Source organism: Limanda limanda, chromosome 1 (assembly GCF_963576545.1).
Source record: "Limanda limanda chromosome 1, fLimLim1.1, whole genome shotgun sequence".
NCBI classification, from domain to species: domain Eukaryota; kingdom Metazoa; phylum Chordata; class Actinopteri; order Pleuronectiformes; family Pleuronectidae; genus Limanda; species Limanda limanda.
In genome coordinates this window covers 10,654,007-10,680,400 of record NC_083636.1, presented here as the reverse complement: position 1 = coordinate 10,680,400, position 26,394 = coordinate 10,654,007, and the positions used below count along the sequence as shown (strand labels likewise).

At 39.9% G+C, this 26,394-nt stretch overlaps 1 protein-coding gene across 1 annotated transcript in view; it reads right to left on the bottom strand.

Annotated features, from left to right (window-relative positions):
* Positions 1–12,715: 12,715 nt before the first annotated feature.
* The window catches only part of LOC133001576 (copine-8-like), a 32,366-nt gene continuing 18,687 nt past the window's right edge, over positions 12,716–26,394 (bottom strand). The window contains exons 3-6 of the mRNA XM_061071187.1: positions 23,315–23,361; positions 21,118–21,221; positions 16,087–16,126; positions 12,716–12,796 (exon numbers count right to left, since the gene is read on the bottom strand). Coding sequence (XP_060927170.1) covers positions 12,716–12,796; positions 16,087–16,126; positions 21,118–21,221; positions 23,315–23,361 — 272 coding nt within the window. The remainder of the gene's footprint in view (positions 12,797–16,086; positions 16,127–21,117; positions 21,222–23,314; positions 23,362–26,394) is intronic.

The window sequence follows — 26,394 nt, the reverse complement described above, 5'->3', positions numbered from 1 at the left end:
ACTGGAGCCCCATGCAGGACTCCATTCAGGGTCTCCAAGAAGGCCGAGTACTCTGAGCTGCTGTTTGGTGCATACGCACAAACAACAGTCAGAGTTTTCCCCCCTACAACCCTTAGGCGCAGGGAGGCGACCCTCTCGTCTACCGGGGTAAACTCCAACACCGCGGCGCTCAGCCGGGGATTTATGAGTATCCCCACACCCGCCCGGCGCCTCACGCCCTTGGCAACTCCGGAGAAGAATAGAGTCCAACCCTTATCCAGGAGTACGGTACCAGAGCCGAGACTGTGCGTGGAGGTAAGCCCCACCAGATCTAACTGGTAGCGCTCCACCTCTCTCACAAGCTCCGGCTCCTTTCCCCACAGCGAGGTGACGTTCCACGTCCCCAGAGCCAGCTTCTGCCGCCCGGGTCTGGTCCGTCGAGACCCCTGACCTTCGCTGCCACCCATGTGGCTGCGCACCCGACCCCAACGGGTCTTCCCACAGGTGGTGGGCCCATGAGATGAAGAGAGGGGGGGTGCCACGTAGTTTGTTCGGGCTGTGCCCGACCGGGCTCCGTGGCAAACCCGGCCACCAGGCGCTCGCCATCGAGCCCTCCGTCTGGGCCTAGCTCCAGACGGGGGCCCCGGGCTTCCTCCGGGCTGGGTCCCATCTCCTCTTGTAACGATATTCATTGAGGGTTTTTGAACCAACCAGCCTCCCATTATAGTTTACAAGGAAATGGGAAAAGAAAAAGAATAGTCTACGAGAGACCGATGCGTTACGCCTTCAACAACATCTATCAATATTTTCGACAGGAGGGTCAGTTTCACTCTAACAAAAGCAGGAGAGCGTTAGACGGAGGAGGGGAGCGAGGCAAATTATAATAGAGGAGAGACCAAATTAAGGCAGTGATAGCAAAAGGCCCTCTGCTTGACAACATGAAGGCGGCGAGCAGACAGGGGTGACGATAAGATTGCGTAGAAAGACTAAAAACTGACAGAAACTAAATTAAAGACAATCAGAGCGACAAAAATATGCAGCGCTTTTCCTTTCTCAGTCAATTAGGTTTGTCTTCTGCACTGTAGGAAGCAGAGAAACATACATTTTGGAGTCTGAACTATTACTGTGCAAAAGTCTGCGACAGTGGAATTATACATTTTGTATGACTTTCATCTAAACTTCCTGTAATCGCTTTACAACTTGGACAGGCTTTCTAAAACAAGCTGTATCTAATTTAAAACCACAGAAAGAACTCCACTTTTCCATCCTACTTAGCTTTCGATATGAGAAAGTGGAAATTTGAGCCGTAATTAATGGGCTTCAGAGCTGCTCAGAAAGTAGGATGCACATTAGAGGAAAGCAGGCAATGAGAGCAAGGAGTGGGAAGTGTCTGGATGATAGTGATAGGCACTCTGGAGATGAGTGTGTTTCCTGGTCGGTGTAACACTTTCACCTCAAGAGGAACCAGTGTGCGCAGAGCTTTCAGAATAAATGTGTGTGTGTGTATGTGTGTGTGTGTGTGTGTGTGTTTATAGGTGTCTGTCTTATTATGTGTGTGTTTTGCCACAATCTCAGTAGGAAATGTCCAGCCATCCAAACACTTTGGGCTTTGATGAGGTGACAGGGAATTGATGATTTTGCTTGTTAATCTTATGGCTTTACTGTTTGTGTGTGTGTGTGTGTCTGTGAGAGAGAGAGAAAGCAGGCCTATCAGAGCACCTGTGAGCAGTAACACACAGCGCTCTATTGTTTGCCAGCATGGGCTCATCCTTATCTCTTTTCTCAGGCTGCACAGAGGCAGATGCAATGTTTGTGTGTGTGTGTGTGTGTGTGTGTGTGTGTGTGTGTGTGTGTGTGTGTGTGTGTGTGTGTGTGTGTGTGTGTGTGTGTGTGTGTGTGTGTGTGTGTGTGTGTGTGTGTGTGTGTGTGTGTGAACAAGTGTGGGCTTCCTCAGTCTCTTGCTGATAAGACATGGTGTGACTTAACGCAACATCGCCTAATAAGCTTACTGGACCGAACTTTGGATCGATGCTGATGTCTGCTAGCTAAACTAAGCTAAACCAAAACCCCATTGTCTGCGTTTTTGTGTCTTTTTCACTACATGACCACTATCGACACATGGGGGCACCAATGCAGACACACGACTGAGACAACCAATTTTAAGACATGACAGCTCTCCAAAACTGTCCCACTAGTAACTGGCTGCAGTATAGGTCTTTAACCCTCCCTCTTCCATGTTAGTGGATTGGATATGTATCAAATTCAGAGTACATGTCAAATAAATGTTTCTCAAATATGGTTTCTGTTTTTCTAGGTGGGTCATATCACACTGATGTTTGTGTTAATTTTTCTGGTAAGTTTGGCTTTAATTAGTTATTTGATGCTACAAAAACAGGGTAAAACGTCATGATGTACGTTTGTGGGTGGTACCTCCCATTTCAAGCTCAATTCCCCAATCCCTACTGCACAGACTCTGGCTCCAGACGCAAAAGTTGGCAGTGTTTATATACATTATACTGTATTTCGGCTTGATTTCTAGATATTCTGAGGAAATGGAGATGCCTCGTCCATCGTTATGTACAGTTTATGCTTTAGACAATTTAAAAAAACAAATAAGAGGATAAATAAATAAATAAATCTAAGATGCTAGTTAAAATTATTTAAAAGATGACTAATCATCCATTAATCAATGACTTCACTGGTCAAAATGTCGGTTGTCATGTATTACAGTTACATCCTATGTGCGACAGATGCTAACAGGTTCCTGCAAACGTATGAATATGTTCAGGACATTTACAAGATGATATCTTTAGTGCAATTTAGAATAGTCAAAGAGGAGCCAAGGGATGCATTCAGTCTTATTGCTTCATATGATGTTGGTAATAGTAATTGCAACACGCTGTTCTTTTGCCCTTTGTTGCCCACGTAACACTCTTCAGATGAAAAGACCCTGTCCCCCCTTACGTATTCTCTCTTGATCAAATAGGTTACAAAGCAACTCAAGCTCAAGAAGATGAAAAGATCTCTTCAAGGGTCTATTCTGAGAATGTATGCTGCTTTGCCAAAAAATGAAGCAGATGATATAATATTATATATAACTTCTGACTTGCTGTGTGATTGTCTGTCAGTTTGCTATTGTTGTTTTTTGTTTTACTGTAGGTAAGTTAGAAGCAGGAGAATGTCAAATATGTTTCTAGACAAAAAACAAGATCATATATCTACAAACATTCAATGGTAAAAAATAATATAGATTACTATGAATATGTTGTGTGCTGTTTCCTTTAATGCTAGAAATATTCAGAATCTTAAAAAATGTCATTTTCATTTCTCCAAATATTTAAGCATTTGACACCTTCTTGATTGGTCCGGACCTTCTGACTTTTCAGTTCAGTGTGATTTAAAATAACAGCTGTGAAAGGTGCCTCAGATAATGTTCCAGACCAATGGACCACAACATAGTCTGAAAAAAAAGAGTCACAGTTTGGATCAAACTGAACAATGGTTCTGTTTGTTTGCAGTGTGAAAACACTTTTTTTGATCTACATGCTGTGATTTGTTGTGTGTGCAGAAGCCTGTAGAGGCCATTACACACATAGGAGCATCCATCAAATCCCTGGAGTTGCCCATCTTACCTAGAATGACATCCTCAGCATAAATGACGCAGATGGTTGTGTGGGTTGTTGATTCTTATTTTTAACATTGATATCTAGTGAAATCTAACATAGATATCAGGCTTACCTGTCATAATCCCCGTTGCAAAGAGCCCGAACAGAGATCTTAAAGGCCTGCCACACAGGGTTCAACGTGTTCTTCACCACCTCGGTCTTATGGCAGATGGTAAACCTGTAGGGAGAAACCAAGGGAGAGATGGGGGAGGAAGAGAAAAGAAGACAAGTGAGATGAAGGGAAAAAGAGATTGAGAAGTATGTACTTGAGTGGGGAATCACTGAAAGTAAAGCTGTAGGTCTGTGGGCGCTATAGGGCTGCCCTGTGTCACACACACGCACACGCAAGCCTGCATGCACACACACACTGTGGCTAGTAGGTGGACTTGGTATCTTCCTCCCTCAGGGCCACAAGGTCTTATCTTACTTGTCACACACTGCAGGATAGTAAAGAGAGCCCACAGAGCTGGATCGAATACTCACACACACACACACACACACACACACACACACACACACACACACACACACACACACACACTCACACACACTCACACACACACACACACACACACACACTTGTTCAATGCCTCCTGCTTCCACACACTCACACACTCATCTGTGCTCAAACCTCTTCAATTGTATTTTCCCCACATGCTTTAACAGGCATCCCAGCTTTTGTTCGGAGGCAAATCAATGAAAGCAATTTCCTTTGGATGCAGGGAAAGATTAAACCAAACATGAAAGGGGAGAAGGAAAGAAAGGAAATGGGGTTGAGGAGGACTCACGTGCCGTCCTCGTTGCTCCGGTAGAAGACCAGGAAAGGATCAGATTTGCCGAAGAAATCCTTTTTGTCAAGCTTGTTCCCACAGAACTGCATCATCACCGATTCCTGACAAGCAGAGACAGGCACAAGAGGAAGCAGAATAAGAAAGCAACGCATACCTTTTATTTTTAATGGTTTGTAACTGGATTATCTGTTGATCTGTGAAGACCATCCATCTATCCTGAGAGAGAGCTAGAGGGAGAAATCTCCTTTTGGATGACAAGTTCACTTTTTAGTTAGTGGGATTTACCCTGATTCCTGTTCTACGGAGGCTGTCACTTGTCCAGTGGGCTTATCTCAATTTTATTGAATGCTGAATTGGTAACTCAGGAGAACGTTGTTTCTTTAGGGGCACGGCCACCAATACACATATGTAACAGTGGTGAATCTTCAACTCCTGTTGACTTCCAAACAGTGAGAGGGGGGGGTCGGATAAAACATTCGCTTTCTGTGGCGAAGCAAATCAGTGGCGTGGGGTTCAACTTTGGTGAACCCTGATCCGAGGGATTGTCCTGCTTTCAGTATGTACCCTTATGCTGTACTAAAAAGATAATGACTTATAAGTAAAAACAGCTTTTAAAGTATTAAGATATACATACACATTCAGACCTAATTTTATGTCCTGGATCCTCCGGTACATCTGTCCTGCTCAAATTTGCTTAGAAAAGACAGAGAGACAAATAATGTGCTTATCCATCCTCACCCTGCAGTTGTTCAGCTCCTCTGCTTTCACAATAATGGTCCCGCATTTCTTCCCAGGGATCCCTCTGCAGGCGACACAGCACAGCAAAAGGTTAAGAGGTCACAGTCACGTGGTGCATAGTATACATGGCAGTACCGCATTGTTCATGTGTATGTTCCCTCCTACATCTCTACTCTTCTTTGCACTTTGGGTCAAGGAGTTGAGGATATGGTGTAATCGGGTGAAATCTCACATTTCCTTACTGGTATCCCTATCTTGAATTTAAAAAACGGTGTGCACTCTAGAAGAGGAGTCAATACAAACATTGTGTACAGTGTGACACTGGACCTATAGTTATGAGATGATGTTCAGTGATCTTCTCACAGCATGTGTTCAATATGAAGTTCATCTGAAACAGTTGTAGAGCAAATGGTAGGTGGACTCTAGGCCCGGATATACAATGTCTACACCACTGGAAAATGTTGCATTCATGAGCAGAACTCTTTTCAGACTCAGGTCAAGAAAACACCCCATGGAAAATTTTAACGACTACCCACTAACTCATTACATTTCCAAGACACAAAAGAAACACTGTTGAGAGAGGGGTGTTTATGTTTGTGTATTCGGAAAAGTGTGTCCATTTGTCTTTGTGCATATGAGCGGGCTGTTGAGTTGCTCGTGTTTTTATGGGCAACTGTAGCAGCTTATGTAAAAGTGGGAATATGTATGTGACGGATGTGTATTTTTGTGTAAGCCCTTTCTCTAAATAAACATTTGGATCATTAAAGAACATTATTTACAGCACCTCCTTCTCCCGTGCACGTGCACACACACACACCTGACTTACTTCATTATGTGCAAATACAGAATTATTTGACTATATTTTGAAGTCGAACTGTCCAGTTCTGACATTCAGTCCTTTAACCAGCCCAACTCACACATTTTATCTGCAAACCCACAGGCACAAAGACAAGGCTGTTATCTTTTTTTACTGGTAATCAAATGCAATCATTACCACCATGGCTTCCCCCATTAAATCTCATCTACTCTAATAAAGGTTTTATTATTAATGAAATGGGGCAGAAATTAAGTATTTAACCTGTTATCTAAATGGTCTCTATTTATCTAGCACTTTTCTAGTCTTAATGACCACTCAAAGCGCTTGACACATCATTCACACATTAGCAGCATACACAGAGTTCATGTGTGAGAAGGGCTTGTGATTGAGTGCTTTCTTATTATATACAATAATTTTATACATAGTTAATATGAACATGCAGATTAAAGCACCTTTAAATACTTTGAAACTGGTATAAATGTATTCTTTGGATTATTTTATGTGCTTGTCTTGCCTACATGGAAAAAAATTTGTACAATGTTTTTACAGAATCATAAGGTAGATTTCATAGCAATGAAATGTACAGAGAAATATCATTAAATTACATTAAAATGTAAAAATATTTGTTTTCCCCTGAAATTATATTCTTTCTAACATGAACAGTATATTCTACATCTGAATATAGAAATGTATCTCCTCCAATTACAATGCTCATACCAGACTAATTAGTTTAAAGAAGGTGCCCGTGTGTAAGAGGAAGAGCAGGATGACGTAATTTGACTTTAACTTTTGAGAGGTTTTGCAATCTGACAAAGAGGCCTGTTGTCTGATGAGCTCCACTCTGAGAAAACCACCTGGCAGAAATCGACCAAGGCAGTCATTTAGACAGCCCAGAATTGAGGTTGAAGACCTCTGTGTGAATGTAATTCAAGTCTCCTTTTTACTCCAGCACGAGGAAGTGGGGGGAAAGTGCTTTTGAAATGGCAGATTTATCAAAATGAAATAGATCCCTGAACCGATGCCTTGCATTGAAGAGCTGAGAGAAAGCCTTTTTGTCTCTTTTCAAACTTCTTCAGAAAACTAATGATGAGAATAAAAGCAAGAGGACTTTCTCTCTCGTCTTCTTTCTTTCTTTTTTTCATACATAGCACATGCAGACTGGGTCAAATGATTTGTATAAATTAGGTGAGTAGAAGATATGGAGAGCAAGACTGATTGAGACTAATTAAGACTAGACTGTGACAAAATGCCAGAAGGGACGGTCGAAAGCGAGACAGACCTTATTCACCAGCCTAAAACACAGATATAATTAATGTCTCCCACTTCAGAGATCCATTAACCACTTAGTTTCCGTGACTGGACAGGCACAAAATAGTCTCTTTGATTCCTTGTGTACTACGCACGGCTATAAGTGCAGAGTTTCAGAATAAACCCTCAGCACTGTTATATACAGATAAACTCTATCTAACCCTGACCAGCACAATGCCAATAAGATATCACTGATCTCAGGAGCAATTACAGAAATACCTTTGCAGATAGCATTAGCCTTACAGGAGGTGGTGAGAGAGGGCCAGAGCAAAATAATGAATAAGGCCATACTGTTATACTTAAGCTAAGACATGTTATTGACACCAGCAGTAATGACATTATATTAGGGCTGGGCAAGTTAACTCGTTTTAATCGAGTTAACTCAACACTTATTTAACTCAGACAATTATTTTATCTCGCATTAACTCAGGTTTGATTATTTATTGTGAAAGTCAGGCTTTTATTTTGAACCGGAAAAAAGAAAATAATTGGCGGATAAACAACCATGGATAAGGGTACGGAGCTTTTACATGGCCATTTTCATTTTAAAGTTCTTCCAGACGGCGGAGTCGACAGAACCAAAGTAATTTGTAGCCACTGCCAAGGTGAATTTTCTTATCACAGGAGTACTTCCAGTCTAAAATATCACCTAAATGCAAAACACACAGTTGATATCAGCAAATCACTCAACGAAACAGCGAGCGGAGCGAGGCTTCGGCAGACTACGTTAGACGCAGGGAGGAGTATACATTTTTCATAACGAAGAGGATAACATTAATGCCCTGGCAGTGGCATTGAGCTTTAATTTTGTATTTGCTTTGATAACATTGTTAAGTTGAGATTTACACTGAATATTTTATTTAACTGCTACTGTATTAAATGCTGATGTTAAAAGTGTTTGCACAACAAATGTTATGGCACTTTCGTTCAATTTCTTATTCATGTGTAGCACCAAATTTTGGGAATGTTTTGACCAACACTTATTAGTTCCTGATTTTGTGGAATAAATCAAAACAGTTAAAGACATACCTTTTGAAACAGCTAATTTATGTGTACCATGTCTGACTCTTGTGCACTTTCTTGATTATTTCCACACAGGAGTGTGTGTGTGTGTGTGTGTGTGTGTGTGTGTGTGTGTGTGTGTGTGTGTGTGTGTGTGTGTGTGTGTGTGTGTGTGTGCATGTTTTGTGTTTTGCAGTTTGTATGAGCTTATGTAACTGTGTTTTTAACTTTTTATGACCCTGTGAAGCACTTTATCTTGACTCTTGTCTAGGAAAAGTGCTATATAAATAAGCTTTACTTACTTACTTACTTACTTACTGTAGGTCTTTCAAAACTAATTGGCACAAACAAGCTAGCCCCCCTGAAAAAAGAGTCATATTCAGTTTGTCACCCAGACAGTGGCTTCGCACTAAGTGACCCATAAAAACTGCTTTAACAAATGCACTGCAACCCTGAGTATTTCCAGACTTTACCCAGAGGAACTGCATGTGTCTGAATCAGACATTAAACTGCCAGCTCCCGACTAGAAAGTTGGACATTTGATATGAGCCAATGTACAAACAGATAAAGGGCTGAAATTGGGCAGAGATTAAGTAGAAAGCAGATGTGATGAATAACAAATGTATGTTTACTGTAGTTATCAAATACACACTGTTTTGCACCTTTACTATTCACAGTCCAGCCATATATTAGAACTAGTCTTGTTATTACTGAACACCTGTCCTGTTCACTATTGAATGTACTTATTGAAAGTTGCTTTGGATAAAAGCGTCTGCCAAGTGACATGTAATGTAATGTAATTACACTAAAATAGAGACCAACAGCCTAATACTAGATGTGAATAAAAATGTATATTATGTTATTATTTTTAACTGTTATTTTTCTTTGTAGCATTTATAAATCATTTTAATGTGTTTTGAATAAAAACAAGAGCTTATAAAAATACCTGAGTTCTAAAAATGCGATGCATCCTCCCCCCTCAAGTAAATGGCTTTCCTCATCTTAGCCCATTCATGACATAGAAAAGCACTTTGAAGTTGGGAAGTGCTTCAGGAATTTCTCAATCTGTCTCTTCCCGTGCGTGCGTGCGTGCGTGTGTGCGTACGTGGGATAGAGAGAGGAAGAGCGAGGAAAAACTGTGAATCCTCTAATCAAGACTCATGGACATGCAATCAACGTCTGGCAAGTGACTGGTAATTAAGTCTGGGCCACTTCTGGGCAGCAACATGCCTGCTGACATACACGTACACACACACACACACACACACACACACACACACACACACACACACCTTCAATCATAATTGTGTGTGATGAAGGAAGAAAATATGAATAAGATATCAATTATCATTATAAATCCATAAGAGTCTCTCTAGTTCTGGTCATGCCCTGACACACACCTACACAGTACACAATAAGTGCATAGTACAAAATTCATGATAAAATGTATCATTGAAACCAAATTATTTTTGAATCAGAGGTAGATTGAGATTTTTTGTCGTCCATTTAATTCACATCTCTCAGCCTGCGTGTGTGTGTTTGTGTGTGTTCCTGGAGAGAGGGAACATGAAAGGAGAAAATAGTAAGAAAACAGAAAGATTGAAAGAGAGAGGAATTCACAAACTGCCTTAAATATTCAAGAGACTTAAAAAGGGAACGCTAGCGGCAGCATTTAAGGTAAAAGTGTTATCAGTCATAAAATGCAAATTGACAAAAACATAACCAAACATCTCAGGTGGTTTTCGCTGAACTACAGTGCTCTCATGCTAATTTTACCAACCAGTGAGTCAGGCTCACACCTTCATAAAGTTTTGAGGTTAAGAGTTTAAAAGAGTCTTCAAGGGATTTATTAGCTACAAACTGCAGAAGGCTGAGCTCATTTTGAACTTTAAATTAATTAAGGTTTCAAACCCTTATTATCTTGTCTCTGTTATAAAACAACAGCAATGGTGCTGGACCTAAACTTTGGAGGTCTTAACGCTAAATACTGAAATTTCATTTTGTGGAACATTGATGATTGCACAAGGTAGTAGTCATGTGTACAGATTAACATGATGTGGGACACCAGTTCAAATGTGAGAATCAAACAACACAGAGGCAAATATAATACACACAAACGTCTGGTCAGCGATAGGAACAAATACAGGGCATTTCCTCTTTGATGTGCACACACACAAACATACACACACATACACACCTGAATGCCCACTGGAGTTTGATTGAACAGTGCAATTACCTGTAATTAACAAATAGTTCAAGATTCCGACTGCCGTGTCAGGCTGCAGGTGTGTGTCTGACTAATTCTAATACACACACATAGAAACACACACGCACTGACATACATACATGTAAACTGACACAACCTCAAGAAGACAATGACTTCAACAGCTGTAGCCTCAGTACCTTTGTTTTTTAATTATTGTTGACAGTGTTTCTATTTCTGCACCAAATCACTGATGACTTTGGCAACACCTTGTGCAAATGATCCATATGCACCTGCGGCATTTGATACAAGGCTGACTATAATTTTTTGGCTTTGTATATTTCCAGTAATGTGGCTAAATATTTAGATGTCCTTAACTCCTGAAAATACTCCTTTGCATAAAGCCCCTGTTTAACATCATAAAAATCTTCTTAGAATTTGTTTATTTTCTTAATCCTTTTAGTTTTGAGGAAAATCAAAAGAACAGTTGCCAAGATTAGAAAGGAAATAGACTTGATCAAGACTGAGGAATAAAACATATCATATTAAAATGAGAAGCTGCAAATCCTTTTCTGTCCTCTTTGATCCGTTTGAATTATTGTCTTAAAATGTGAGATCTTTCATGATTGAATTAATCCCTTTTTAACACTTTTAAACTGAGGAGCAGTGTCACACACACCATTAAGAAGGTGGTACCCGTATAGGATGTGTGTGTGCGTGTGTGTGTGTGTGTTTGTTCGTGTGTGTGTGTCTATTTGAGTGTGATGAAGAGGGGAGTAGAAGGAGGGGTTTCTTGAGTAGACCTTTCTACTGATGATGGGTATACATCATTTTGCACTTTGTTGCTGTCTGCGGTGCACAGATAAGCATCTGTACACACAAACATGCACAGAGAGGTGGGTGCTCTCTCTCTCTCCCGCCCCCCCCCCCTTCTACTGCAATCACCATGGCAATGACAATTGGAGTTCCAGAGTATTACTTTGAAACAAAAGGGACATTTACTACCCTTTCTCAGGCATCACTGACATCATTAACTTCAAATAGCTTTGTGTCCAATAACAACACTTTAAAACTCTGCAAATGCCGCTGCACTGACAGCTGGAACAACAATAATTAAAAAGGTGTTCAGCAGTATAATTATACTCACACCTTTGTGGACATACATGCAGGTACACATATGTATATACATACACAAACAGGTACACATATCAAACTCAAACATGCATGCATGTTCATGAGCAACTACTGTGGGTATGCACTGTTCCTCGGTTTCGTTTCCCCGGTAACAGAGGCCAGGGATGCACCCTTGATGCTGCTTGAATCGTTCCAATTACCAAGCAGCAGGTATTCATTACTGAGTAAATGTAAACATCTCACAGCATGCTGCCTGACATCTTCTCCCCGCTTCCATCCACTGAACTGCAACTGTTTCTTATGTGACTCAGATTTTCTTCATTTTCACGTGGATATAGGGACTTTCACACTGCCTCTTAACAAGGCCCCCTGGTTGTAAGTCAGCTGGGTTTACATTAGCAGTCTCACAGATGGTTGTCATTGAATAAACTTCGCAGAGCATGAACACAAACTTTACATGAATCAGAAATCAAGTGGTGCACACCGGATTGAATATTCTTTGTTATGAAATGCTACATTTCATAAAATAACATTAAAAATAGTTTTAAATGAAATAAAATGAAAAACATGTTTGAAGAACCTGTAGCAGTATATGCCTTTACTCTGTGAATATCAATAAAGGAATCATTTGAAATTTACACTGGAAGAAAATGACACCAATCTCACATCCAGACAATACAATGAAAACTGGCTTCTCACATCACCGCACTTTTCAACCATTATCACAGAACTGTATCTGTAGAGAACTGCCAAGACCAATGTCGAGAGTAGTAACTGCTTAAGGGACGTTCTCTAAGGAAACACAATTCCCTCAGTGATCTTTTTTTTTTCAGTATGTAGCAGAGAGCTTTCATAAAGGCTGAAGCTGATACAGACAACAATCTTTGTGAAACAAATGGTGATGTAAAACAACTTGCACAAACCAGCTCTTAAACATAGTGACTCCCAAATGAAATGTATGGTTTCTATTCTTTGTAGGGAAACACATCTCCGACTGCCTTGCTAGTCACTTCATTTTATTTTCAATCAACATTGGTTAGATAGTCATTGATATATTGGCAGCAATGAGTGCACATACTCACCCAAGAGCTTTCTCCAAGCGACTGCCCAACGAACCAACCACCTCTCCGAGAGTACAGTAGGCCTGGCCCAGGAAATCCTGCAGAGATACAAAAATAAACACATATAATTAAATCAATAAAACAAAACTAACATTAAATCGCTCACACACATAGAGCCACAAAATCGCCCCCCCGCCCCGGCTTGTTCTCCACATGAGAGAAAGCCCTGCAGGCCCAAACCCTTTCAAACACCTCTGCATTCCCCAATGACAGATATCACCGGCAAGAAGATTGAGCCTTCCTCCCACAAGCCCTCTCACCTGCCCAACGCTGCTCCCATTCCACTTTCCTGGTAAATTAAATCACAGTCACATAATAAAACTTTACTGCTGATTCTGACAGAAAGGCAGAGGGATGGAGAGAAGAGAAGGTACACAAAATCTACTGGCATCTGACCTGGGAACGGTTGCTAAGTCGTCCGTCAGCAGCAAAGAATAATAATCAATTCCAAAGTGCAAAATATATGCCTTCAAAAACAGGCAAATATGAACAAAATTACTTATGTATGGAAGCTATTATGGAAACACCACATCGCCATCCCTCTTTCACCAGGGGGCACACGGTTGGAAACATTTTTCATTATTGGACAATGTCTCTAATGTCTGGAGCACCTCCAGCAGCACTAACATAATGGATTTTCTTTGCTTTGTCGATTAGCCTCTTCTCTTCTTCTGTCTCGATCCATCTCCCCAGATCTATTGCAGCCCGTGTAGCTTGTCTATCGCAACAATGATGCGTGCACAGTCACATGACTTTACTTTGCCTTCAATTCTTTTGTCTTTGCCTTAATGGGTGCTGAAATCACACTTAAAAATGGGTTTTTAAAGCAATGATATTTTGCCCCCGTCTCTGATGTAGGAGCTGTGCAGCGAACTCACACATCTCCTAGCAACTGCGGCTGTTGCCAGCATGAGGTCCATCGGAACATTGGCTGTGTGCAGCTAATGGCTAAATATATCACAGCATGGGCTAGAAAAGGAGTTACTGTGAAAAAGATACAGTAGTCCTTAATTTTCCAAGTTAAAAAAACAAAGTAACAATGGCGTTGATTCTGCCGTACCAATTCGTGCCAAACTATAGATGGACATGTTAAGTGTTACTTAATGACGTAAAAGGCTTTACGGAAAAAAGGCAGCAGTGCTAATTAGGCCTTTTCAGACTCTTTAGTATCAGGAATTTTCTATGGGAGCTACAAATGACCCTTGCAGACTGTGGCCTTTCCTCTGCAGGACAGAGAAGAACCTGAAGCAATATACGGGCACTTTTATATACTGGGAAGTCAATACTAATATATTTTCTCGAACATCAGTCAGAACTGGTCCCACAATCATATGACTTAGTTTATGTAGAGTCAAATCAACTGCAATATTGGAAATATCTGATTTCAAAGAAATGCTAGCCACTTGTTTACCCTACACTATTTGTTTGTTTCCATTTGCTTTCCTTGTCAGCTTATCGTCTTTTACGTAGCGACACCAGGTAGGACAGGTTGGCCGAGCTGACTTTGATAGGTATGCAGCATCAGCTGACTGAGCATGCATTGGCGGTTAGAATGGTAATAATGCTGTTTTGGAATTTTTATCCACTGTTTAAACCATTGACATTGCCTTCAGTTGCAACCTACAAACCCGTTATGGAAGCTGAAGAATCAGATTCCCCAGAAGTTTCACCAAGAGGTTTTACAGGTGATGCATTTGAATAAACTGACAACCTTTTTCAGATAAATTACATTTCCTGTGATTTGTGATACATTTCTTAGCATTTTATTTTACCTCTGTTTTACCTCACTCCCTCCACTTTCCCCCAATATTCCACACTCATTCTCACCCGGTTCTCAGGTATATCTGCAGCCTACAGCTCCCAAGCTAAAACACCATATAATGGATTGGGTCTCCGGCTTTCCCTCCTGAGACCTGCATGGAGGCGGATTAGAGAGTACGCTGCCTCCTAGGCAACACGTCTGTCTCTTCTTGTATGAGATTATTGATTTCAGGAGAGTGAGGCAAGGTGGAAGGGGAGACAGAGGTAGGGAGGGAGGGAAAGAAACGGGGAATAAGTAGATTGAGAGAAAGTGAAATAACAAGGGTATGACAGAAAAAAGAAGACAGAATGCCAGAGTGAGAGGATGAGACAGGAAAACCGATAAGTGAAACGCAAGAGGAATAGAAAACATCCAGGGTAGACATCAAATGACATTTAGCCATTTAGAGAATACTCAGGACAAAAGCAAGGCACCTAATGAATATTAAATTATCCTCCTGACCAATGGAGTCACAACATCAAGCGATGAGTAGAGGAAGCAAAACTTTCTGAGGCTGACATCGACATATTTGTTAGTGAGGTGGAGGTGAAGTGCGATTTTACGGGACAGCTGTGATGTCACTAATAAAGGAAATAAACGTATACACTGCTGCTGCTGTTAACACCGTGAGTGATAGTGAGAACGATAGAGAAAGGCGCCTGAAATAAAAAAAATATCAAATTCAAAGGTGGAGGCAAAAAAAGAATCGCACACACTGAATGTGAGGGAACTTGTTGAATCGCCTGTTGGTATTTTTATCATCCAAAACTGCAGGATTATTAAATGCAGAGACAGCTGTTCCACTCTGGGATATTATTTGGAAAGTGAATAGTTTTTCTTTATTTGTCTTGTGCCTACGCAACAGTTATAAATGAGACCCCAGATCTCTCAGGACGGAGGTGCTGGTGGGTGGTTTGTTACATATGTAGAGAGTCAGGCTAATTGTGGCAACTTTATATTTACAGGATGAGAAGAAGGATAAAGAATTATCAACCCTCTAATCCTCCTCAGAGTGTAATTGCAAAATTCTAAAATGTTGCACATGCTAAAATATTGATATGTTAAAAATGGTTAAATGGTCTCAAATACATGCCGATTCATCAAAATGACGACTGTTATATCACTTGTTCCCAAGATTCAAATTAAGATGAACATTGCAAGGGTACAAGCTGCTTCTTCCCTTTTGAACTAGTATTCCCATGATGCAGTAGACAGGGACGCTATTATTTTTTGCCGACAAATACCAAGTTGTCACACTGTTGGTTCTAATTACTGTTATGCTCACTGCTGTAAATGGCAAAAGCAGGGTGGACTAAGAAAATCTGTGTTTGTTTAATTTCTAAATGATTTACAGGCAGTTCCAGGAATTCCAGTTCTGTGGCTTAAATGAGGCTGATGGGAGGTAACGACAAGAACAGCAATCATTCTCACACAATTGAATTAACAGAAACTGAAAAAAAATGGGAACATGCATGCCTCCATGTGTGCACTAAAACATACGGAATTGTGACGAGTTTTTGTACTCACGTGTTTTGATAGGTTGGCGCTCTTGGAGTCAACATCGTACCTACAGAAAAAAAAAGAGAGAGCAAGGGAGTGAGTGAGTGCACTAGGAAGCGATGGAGGGTGACGGGAGCTCAGCTGGCAGCACAACAGGGATAACAGACAGGGTAAATCAGTAGTGGGGCCCAGCAGCTTGTTAGTGACGATCTCACCAGAGGCTCCTGGTGGTTCACTTCCCAACACCAAAGGCTTACAGGCGTCCTCCAATAAACTGACACAAACTGACTAATTGGCATTCACACATATGATTGTGAGAGAAATATGCATCAACTGAGAAATATTGTGCTAGTGAGTAAATACAAATATAAGCTTCCCTCCTTTGGGTATATGTCTCTGCTCGTAAGCGGCTGTTTTTTGATATGTTTGAAAACCGTTCATACTTAATTCCTCTATTATTACAACAGCAGGCCTCTCGTATCTTCAGAGACAAAAAATCATACAAAAATGGCCCCTCCAATGTAGAGGCTGCTCTGAGGAATGAGAGGCAATCAGACAAGTCATTCACTCAGCAATTTCAGATCATTTCACAGCTCAGGTCATTTCACCAGCTACTAAAACTGTACCGCTCTTTGCCGGGTGATATTTTGGGGCGAAGTGAAGAGGGCAAATTTAGTTCAGGGTTTCCCCCAGAAAACTTGCTAAGCCTGGTGGTAGGGCTGCTAGAAGGCACCCGCGGGGGGGGGGGGGGGGGGGGGTTGTTGAGTCGGATTTTGAGCTGGACACCATTGTTTCTTATACTCTAAACATGTTGCACTTTGTTTAATATGCACACCTAACTTTTTTATTTTGATAAGGGGTTAAATAGATACTTTGATATCTTTTTGAGTTGCACTGCTGACTTAACTTATAAGCCCTCTTTTTTATTTATTTTTAACAGTTTGTTGTTATCAAAATAAAATTAACTGAATTGAAATGGTCAATTTGATTTTTTTGGAGGAAAATTAATCGTTTAGATTAATCGACTAATCGATAAAATAGTCGTCAGATTAATCGATAGAAAAATAGTCTTTAGTGGCAGCCCTACTTAATATTAAAAAAAATTCAAGTTTGCTGTGAACATAGCAGTCAGGCCTCTTATTTCAGAAACAATGAACCGTAACAGTTTGGTTACCAATAAAAGATAAGCGTACTACTTCTTTGCTTTCAGCCAGCTACTCAAACAGACAAGCAACAAAATAACAAACAAACAAAATACACAGGCAAGTGTCGGCCTACTTAGAAATAAATTAAACACAGAACTTTGTAGGGCTATTTGAGTCCTCCTCATATTTGTGGAAAATACCCTATTTTTAAATAAATAAAACCAAATAGCTGCAGCCTAATCGTGTAACGGACTAGGTTTATGTTTATGTTCGGTTTTGACTTATGTTCAGTAAAACACTGTGTTGAAGGAGCGTTCTGATGTCTGAGGGTCAGTGAAGGCAACGTATGTTCAGTAAAACACTGTGTTGAAGGAGCGTTCTGATGTCCGAGGGTCAGTGAAGGCGTCTGGGTGGGACATGTGACTGTTTGGACCAATAGGATGGTTGCTTGGGGATCGGGGCTCAATGAGGAAGTGAAGTGTTGTTGATGTGCGCGAGTGACGGATTTTTTTTTTTTTTTTAAATTAAAAAAACATGCGACGCTTAGCCTGGCGGGGGGGGAGTAAAGCCTGGCGGCCCGCCAGGCCTATACAGCACTTGGGGAAACCCTGTTACTTCACAAGAATGTTCTGAATAATGCATGCCCTGTATTTGTTGGTTGATGAGTGTTCAGCACACTGAGAAAATTACATTTTAAATTAATATGAATATAAAGCATGACCGAATAACCACATGTGATATCAGCACCTATTTTCAGGCTCTTTTTTTTATGCTTTCAACTGCCTCAACCATCTAAATGGTCTTACCACACATACGCTATAAATCCAGACTTTCATGTAGTGTATGTAGTTTTCATATTCTCATCCTAATATTTTTAAATTTCAATTTATCAATTGGCCAAAATGTTAATTGATATGAGGCATTCACAGACATTTCTTTGTTCATGTGTGCTGACATGTTCCAATGTGAACATTTTAATTTTACAGAATTATTTTTTTTTTTGATTGTTATTGTTATTAATAATAAAGTTTCTGGTAAAACGATAAAAATATCAGGCCTCAATTACATTTCTTTGTCATAAGAGTTTGATCCCAACATCCTAGAGAACCATTGCCAATTCTGGCAATGTCAAACATTATTTACTTGCTAGTAACTGTATTGGTCCCCCGAATCCATGTTAGTCGAACACTAATATTTTTTTAATCTCGCTAGGGGAAGCATAACACTTAAAATGTTCAAATCACACAAATCTCCTTCTTCCCATGTGAACTTATCATATAAGACCCTGAGTTTCACTGAGACAACACAAGGCTGTATATTATATGTAAATAAATACGTACTGGATAGTTAAGCCATTCTACTTAATTACTAGTTGTTGCAGTAATTGCAAAACAACTGACAATTGCAGAATGATTAAGACTGTAAAATAAACCACTTGCAGAGGGGTATATTACACGTGGTGCAGTTTCATAATTTATAAACTGTAGTGTTTCAGAACCTGTGCTGCTTTTTCACACAGATCCCATCTTCACAGTTCTGAGGGAGGAAACGGGCTTAATCTGCTATTATCAGACACTGCTCCCCTCTGCACTAACTCTCTCTTCAACTGTTACACATGAGAAGAGCAGTCAGCTACATCCACATGGACACATGTACAAAACACCCACATAAAGTGGCGGACTGCAGATTCAAACACATTGATACACCCACAAAAGGCATATGCATGACTTTTAATGCGACGCAGACCCTGAATGATAGCAGCAAAACATACGAGCATGTGAACAAACATCAACACACATAAAAGACCAACAAAAAAGCCAGTGGGGTGTTTGGATCCTCAGATAATGAGTTTCATTCAGAAAACCACTCAAAAGGCATGTTTTTTAAAATATGTCATCCAGCTACCGACAAATGAGAGGGCACATAACATGCATGTCCTCATATGTCCTGTGTGTGAAAATATCACAATTTTGTGTATGTGTGTGTATGTCAACTGTTCTGAAGAATCTACACCTACTCAAATAACAAAAAAGGTTATTCAGGTATAAACACAAATTTAACTGGTTGTTATGGCCACCATCTCCATCCACACCTCAAAAATAGCATACATACACACGCAACATTTTCACATAGGCTTCACACAGTATGCTGGAACGCCCACACAAGATGCACACATCATTGTTGCTTTAGTCTAAGAGCGATCGGTCCATGTGACCCTGTTCTTCTGTTAGATGACAACACATATGCTTGTCGTGTCGTGACCACCAGCTGAGATCCTCTAACACTGGACCATGTGTGCACACACACTCTCTCCCTCTGCACACAATCCAACTTACAGATCCCTATTAGGTAGTCGGTTGGGCTCCCTGGTTCATATACTGTATTATAATGTAATTAGTCTCCATCTAATACAATAAAGCCACTGAAATCCCCTCTGTAATTCAATGAGAAATGCAATCTTAGAGCAAATTGAGAAAGAGAATATTGTCACCTACAGGCAGTATGCTGCCTCCATGATGTTCCATTCCTTATCATCACCAACAGTGTCAAAGCTCTGGGTGAAAAGTCTCTTTCATATCCAAAGCTCCAAATTCACAGGAACTGCTTCTACTTCCTTCCGGGGTCAAAGCACCAAAGTATTTTCCTCTCGTTCACAATAAATTTAAATTTATTATAATTTACTTTTTTATTTGTTTCTCTTTAAGTCTCTCTTGATTGAGATGACGGTCTGGTGAAGCAGCTATAAATCAGATGCAAAGCAGTTTCAGCTTTTTACTTTTTTGGAAGTAATTAATCCATCTATTGGACACAGATCTGCAGTAAAACTTATACTGGACCAATACCAATACAGCTTTTAAAGTTGAGGGCAAGGTACCCAGGTAAATTAGCCATCCTAATTAAAATACTATTTCAAAAACGTATTGTCAGCCTGTAAGATAATGCAGCTAATTGTCTGAAAACAGCTTTAAAACAATAATGAAATGCAGTTGGTGAAAAAAGGCCATTACTGTTTTGGCCAATGTCCACTCTGTTTGTATCGAGTTTAGCTCTTGTTCTTGTAATTGATTAACAAAAAAGGCCAAATACCAAGTGATGCTATTGAATGTCAATTAAGTGACTCTTGTTCCGTAGAATCTACTTAACTTGGAGAGGCGGTAGACTAGTGGCAGAAACTTGGACTTCTGGCAGAAAAAGGTCTCTGGTTCGATGCTGGTTCGATTCCACGGTGTTTCAACAAAAACTTACCTGGATAGAATAACAACATAAAGACGAACCTGGATCTGTCCAAAAGATCAAAAGACTATTCTCCCTACCCTGTCTAGTGCCCCTGAGCAAGGCACCTTACTCCCCCAACATCTGCTCCCAGGGCGCTGTACATGGCTGCCCAATGCTCTGCTCTGTGTGTCTGTTCAAAGATCACACCAGATGGGATAAATGCAGAGGACTAATTTCCCCATTGCATGAGTGTGTCTATGCATGTTTGTACATGTGTGTGGGATAAATAAAGTGTATCTTCTTCTTCTTAACCTTCTCTCAGTTTACAAATAAATTAGTAGAGTTGAGTAGGAAAAACTGGTTTATGGCCACTAAAAGATAAATAAACAAAATATTATATTTGAATGAAGCTACATACAATTTTTTTTTTCATTTTGCAGGTGAAATGTGGAATTAACAAGACTTTGCATTGAGACCAAATCCATATTTTAGGAAATGATCGTGTAAAAGAAAAAGTTTCTGGAAGAGTCCTCTAACAGTAAATGAAAGTTTAACTCCAGCGCCTTAAATGTCGTTTAACCTTTACAGTGTCTAGTGGCAGAACAAATTCTAATCTCAGCAAATATTAATATTGCGATCTGTCACACACATACACACACACTCAAACCCACACACAGATGAAGAAGAAATTACTTACAAGTCAAATCGGAGGTTCTGCCGCTCTTCAAAGAAGTAGTCCAAAATGAATTTCCGCACAAAGTCTGGGTTTAGCGTATTGTCAATCACCTCTGTTCTTCCAAACTAGACATAAAAATCAAGATAAAAGACAAATAAGTAAACTTTCCTGGGGATATTGCAAGGACATTTTTATTCAATACTTAGTGATTGTGCTTTTCTGTATAGAAGACCATTAAATTGAGATTGTTCGATGCCCAACATCTACATACATTGATGAAAACAAATGTCCAGGATGAAGTCTGTCAAACGTTAAGGCTTCAACATAACACTATGTAAAAGCTTTGATTCAAGTGAGTGACTAATCGCCAGCAGGTTTTTCCTCAGGAGACTCATCAGGGGAGCGACTAGTTACAGATGATTTGGTACAGCTTCAGAGTAATGAATGCAGAGCTACCTAAGTATCAAGTCAATGGGGGTCAGGTAGGTCCCAGTTTGCCATTTAACTCAGCTTGTTAATAATGCATGCAGATGATGGGCTACTCAGAAATATGAATAACTGGGAATGATTAGGGCTTTGAGATCTGCCCCCTCATTTACATTCATGAATATTCGTTATTTTGCATTGATTGCAGTTCAGACGTGTTAGGTTGCACACATACTCACAGAGAGGTTGCATTTAATGATCAAAGTAGGGTTTCTGATCATAATTAGCCCAGATTAATCAATTAAATGAAATTTTAATAGAATAATACAATCAACATATTTGTTTTCACATTATGTTTCAAAAGATACCTTGAATAGTAATTTCGAACTTTTCTGCTAGATTTATTAATATATAAACACATATTGAATGTCACCATTTAATATATGTATTTTTGCTTTGCTTTCACTGTTGTTCATGATGTCAATATTGGTCTTTGGGTCGGTTCACCTTATTGGTCTACACAGAACTACCTTCATGCTTTCATGCTTCCCAGAGGATAAACCCCAATATCTTTGGTAAGTCTTTCACTTAGCATGGGCAATATCAACAACAATTTTATAAAGATAAAAGATTTCAAATCAGTTGATATATCATTATTATTATTACAATAAATTTCAGTAAAACATTTTTCAGCTTTTTAACTCTTATGACACTGCTGACTCCATATGCAGAGCCTGTAATCTCATAGTGAATCAACAGTGGCCATATCCACAAGACAAACAGGCGGAAAAAAGACCTGAGCCCTATGTTTGTGTTTGTTGATGAGGCTTTACAAGAGGTGAAGCCACGGAGGCGAGTGAACATTGTGTGGATTGTAGTTTATTCAGCCTGTCCCTACCTCCCAGGTAGCTAACATGAGCAACCAGTTCTCCGCAGATAATCAGGCTGGTGCATTGTCCTAAACACAAACAGAGCTTATGGAATTTGGTGTGCAGATCTTTCTCCTGCTCTGAAACTGATAACGTAACTGGGTGTCTCTGTTTTACTTTGCTAAATCGTGTCGTACAAAGCTGGTCTGCTAGAAATGATGTTTAGAAATGACACATTTACAACAGCAAATACAATTGTCAATTAAGTTAATTAAGTTAAATTAATGAATCAAGTCAATATAATGTACTGAGAAAATGTTAACTTGTGCATATACACAAGTAGCAAATATGTTGATATTGAAAGTAACATCAAAATGGTTGATGTGTTTGTCTTCTGTTAAAACACCTGATCTTGAAATGAAACATCAACTGTAGTGATTACAGATTTATCTATGGTCCGGTTTAGACTGTCAGCACTTGGTCCAGGTCAGAAAAAGATTGTGTTCTGATTTAATACAAAGAAAGTCCAGAGTCACTTCAGACACATGCTTATTTATATTTAACCAAAGTTACACAGTTTAGGATAATTAAACGGTAATTTCTATAAAACATGGTTACTCGTTCTGGCAGTAACCCTGCATGTATTGAATATACATAAAATTCTTGGTCAAATGTCTTACCATTTAAGTCATAAAGTAGTGTCTCTGTGATGTTTAAGTTCGTGACCCATCCAATACTGAGTAGACATAAAGAAATTTGGATTACGCTGCAGAATTAGTTTGAGAATTCTCTGTGGATGTTTTGAAACTTGTCTCCAACATGTATATTTGTCAATAATGATGCTTTAAGTCTATTTGAAAGAAAGGTGATGCAACATGACGTGGCCACTGGCCACACACATATTCTGTGGTAAACAGACTCACCTCTCTCCACTCCTTGTTACCCATGCCTTGTGCGTAGAGAACACAAACTGTGAAGAACAGAGACATATAACATTAATATCACAACACACCATTAACTATACATGCTCAAAACTCACACTAATATCTATAGTAGTTATCCAAGTATTTTCCACACATCTGTACAAAGACTTTGTAGCTGTTTTATTTGTAACTAAGGGGAATGGTAAATCTCAAGGTATTGTGTTTGTTAGAATATGACAAGATTGCAAACAAAAAATGTATGATTCAGAGTAAGTAAATGATATCAAAGCCTGTAGTGGTTTTATTTATGAAGCTTAACACTAGATATTATATTTCCTTCAGAAGATGAAAGACATTACTTGAGGCTATTATGCAATTTTCCAAAACAGGAAAGTAATATTTAAGTCAAAATACTGAGCTCAGTCTTCCCACAGCTTTTCAGATAAGAGAGCGGAAACATATGAAAATATTTCACAAATTTATTAGGGATTAAAGAGACATATCTATATATTTCCATCATCTTAAGACTCTTCTTTTTTCTCCCTCCTTTCCATCCTCACTCTTTTCCCTTGTCGGGCAGTTTCATATTAGCACACTGAAGTGGCCATGCTCAGCATAATCACAAGTGCTACTCAGCATAAAAGCCTGCCTAAATGTATGGCTGAGGCCTGAGCGTCCTCTTCCATCCTCTCACCCTCCTAATCACTGTCATCCTCGTCATCATATTCATCAACTGTCATCACGACCAGGTTGAGTCATTTTTATCCACCAACATTCTATAAATGTGCTGACATACTTTGTTTTGCAAAGACAGCACGTGTGTGTGTGTGTGTGTGTGTGTGTATGTGTGTTTGTGTGTGAGAGAGAGAGAGAGAGAGAGAGAAAGAGAGAAAGAGAGAAAGAGAGAGAAAGAGAGAGAGAGAGAGAGAGAGAGAGAGAGAGAGAGAGAGAGAGAGAGAGAGAGAGAGAGAGAGAGAGAGAGAGAGAGAGAGAGAGAGAGAGAGAGAGACTGTATCTGTGTGGGTGAGTCAGTATAGAGCACCAAAAGTGGCTCCTGGTATCATAATCCCAAATTCAGACACAGCTCGAGATGGCAAACACCGTCTTTGATAACAGTGATCTTAACTTTGATCCCATACTACTCACATTCCCTTGAACAAACTCCCACCCATGTTCAAAGAAATATACAAACAACTCAAAGAAACACGATATGGGAGAGTATCTGCTAGGATGTTAATCCTTTGGGTAAAACAAAAAACAATAAAATTAAAAGAAGATGGCAGGACATATGAATAAGAACAATAGAAAAAATTGCTCATAATAAAACCTCGGTAAATAAAACAGGTGGGGGCTGGTTGAAGAGATGCCTCTGAACAATATTGCAGAGGAGATGAGAGTTGTGTCCCTTGTGGCACGGGCGCTCAGGCGAGACACTCGGGCCGTTGTAGCGCAAACGGAGCGCACACCAGAGCAGCTTGTCAACGCTTATCTGGTGTGACGATGGCCGTCAGTGCCCTGGCATGAGGGTCATTATTTTTGCTTCCTTCAATCCAAACATGCTAACACGAGCAGGAAAAAACAGTTCTCTCAGTCTTCTTCCAAGCCGTCTCCTCCCCTTTACAGTTGCACCTACCTTTCAAACATACTAAATATAGATACAGTCACAACCACCGCAATTTTTTTCAGGCTCTGTGAATCACATTGCGTGTGTTAAATTTAAGTATTTGCATCCATTCCTCCCAATATTTTGCGCACTCGGGTAGAAACACCCGTTATTGCATATTAATTAAGGCAATTGTACTAAATTGACAGCGCATGTTATTCTGCACGCAATCAAGTTTGCAGTGGTTTACCTTTAGTAGATCAGGCCCTAAGTCTTTCTTTGGATAGAGACATGTAATATAATTTGGCCAATCGGCACAGCCATCTAATGGGCAATCATTCTGTTAGCCTGCCTAGCTGAGCTCTTATATTTACTGTTTAGACATATGAGTGTTATCAATCTTCTCTCTGTCTCTGCAAGAAAGCAAATAAGAATTTTCTGAAGAACTATTCCATTCAGCTGTGGAAGCATTGATACAAACACATGCCATTAAACATTTTGATAACCAGTTCTCCACCATCCACTGTTTTCATTTTTAGCAGATGAGAGGACAATTCGTTGCATTAGTTTTCCTAATCCTTGATGTTGCAGACAAATGAGATGACATTAGTAATGATAATAAAAAATGTTTGGGAGCCAATGAAAGAGGTTCATCACATTACAATACATTCATAAAAATATTTCAATAGCTAAAAAGTTAAAACCAGTTCATGAATATATGTTCAGTCTAAAGTAAAGTCAAGTTGTCAGGTCTCAAATATGAAAAGTCTCATAAGAGTCTGTCATAGAGTAGATAGGGTTTGCTCTGCTCTAATTCTTGGACAGTACGCAAGTAGGCAAATTTCCGAGAACATCAACGTACCGCCCTGGAACTAAAAGTATCATAATGATTTCAACTGTGAGGAGAGAGGAGGTGGATTGCCAGCCATTCTATCAATCTATAGGGAAAAGCTTCAAAGCTTCTTAAACACTTAGAGCAGTGGTTCTCAAAGTGGGGGGAGCAACCCCCTGGGGGGGGGGCACTCTACAGGGGGGGCGCGAAGTCACAGACGGAGAAAAAAACAATAAAAAAACAATAATAATATTATTTTTTATTCATTGATTTATAAACAGTCTTTTTAAAGACACTCCTTCCTGAGTAATACCTTCCTGCACCTGCAGTAGGCTTATTCGTAACCTGATCTAAGGAGTAATTTGCTCCACAGTCTTTTTAGAAAGCTCGTAGCCCCAAGAGCTAACTTCTTCCAACTGCAGCTAGCCCTTTTCTCCTTAACACCTACCTTTACATCTTCAATCATCCACCGTGTTGCAACAAATAAAACACCAGCACTTGAATACTATTCTGTGCTGTCCCTGTCTACATTGTGTACTGTTCGTTTTGTTAGGAACCATTGCCTAGCACAGCCTTATTCATTATTCCTGTGCAAGTAGCTCACAGCTACACATACAAACACATTCACAAGACCACGACGTTGCA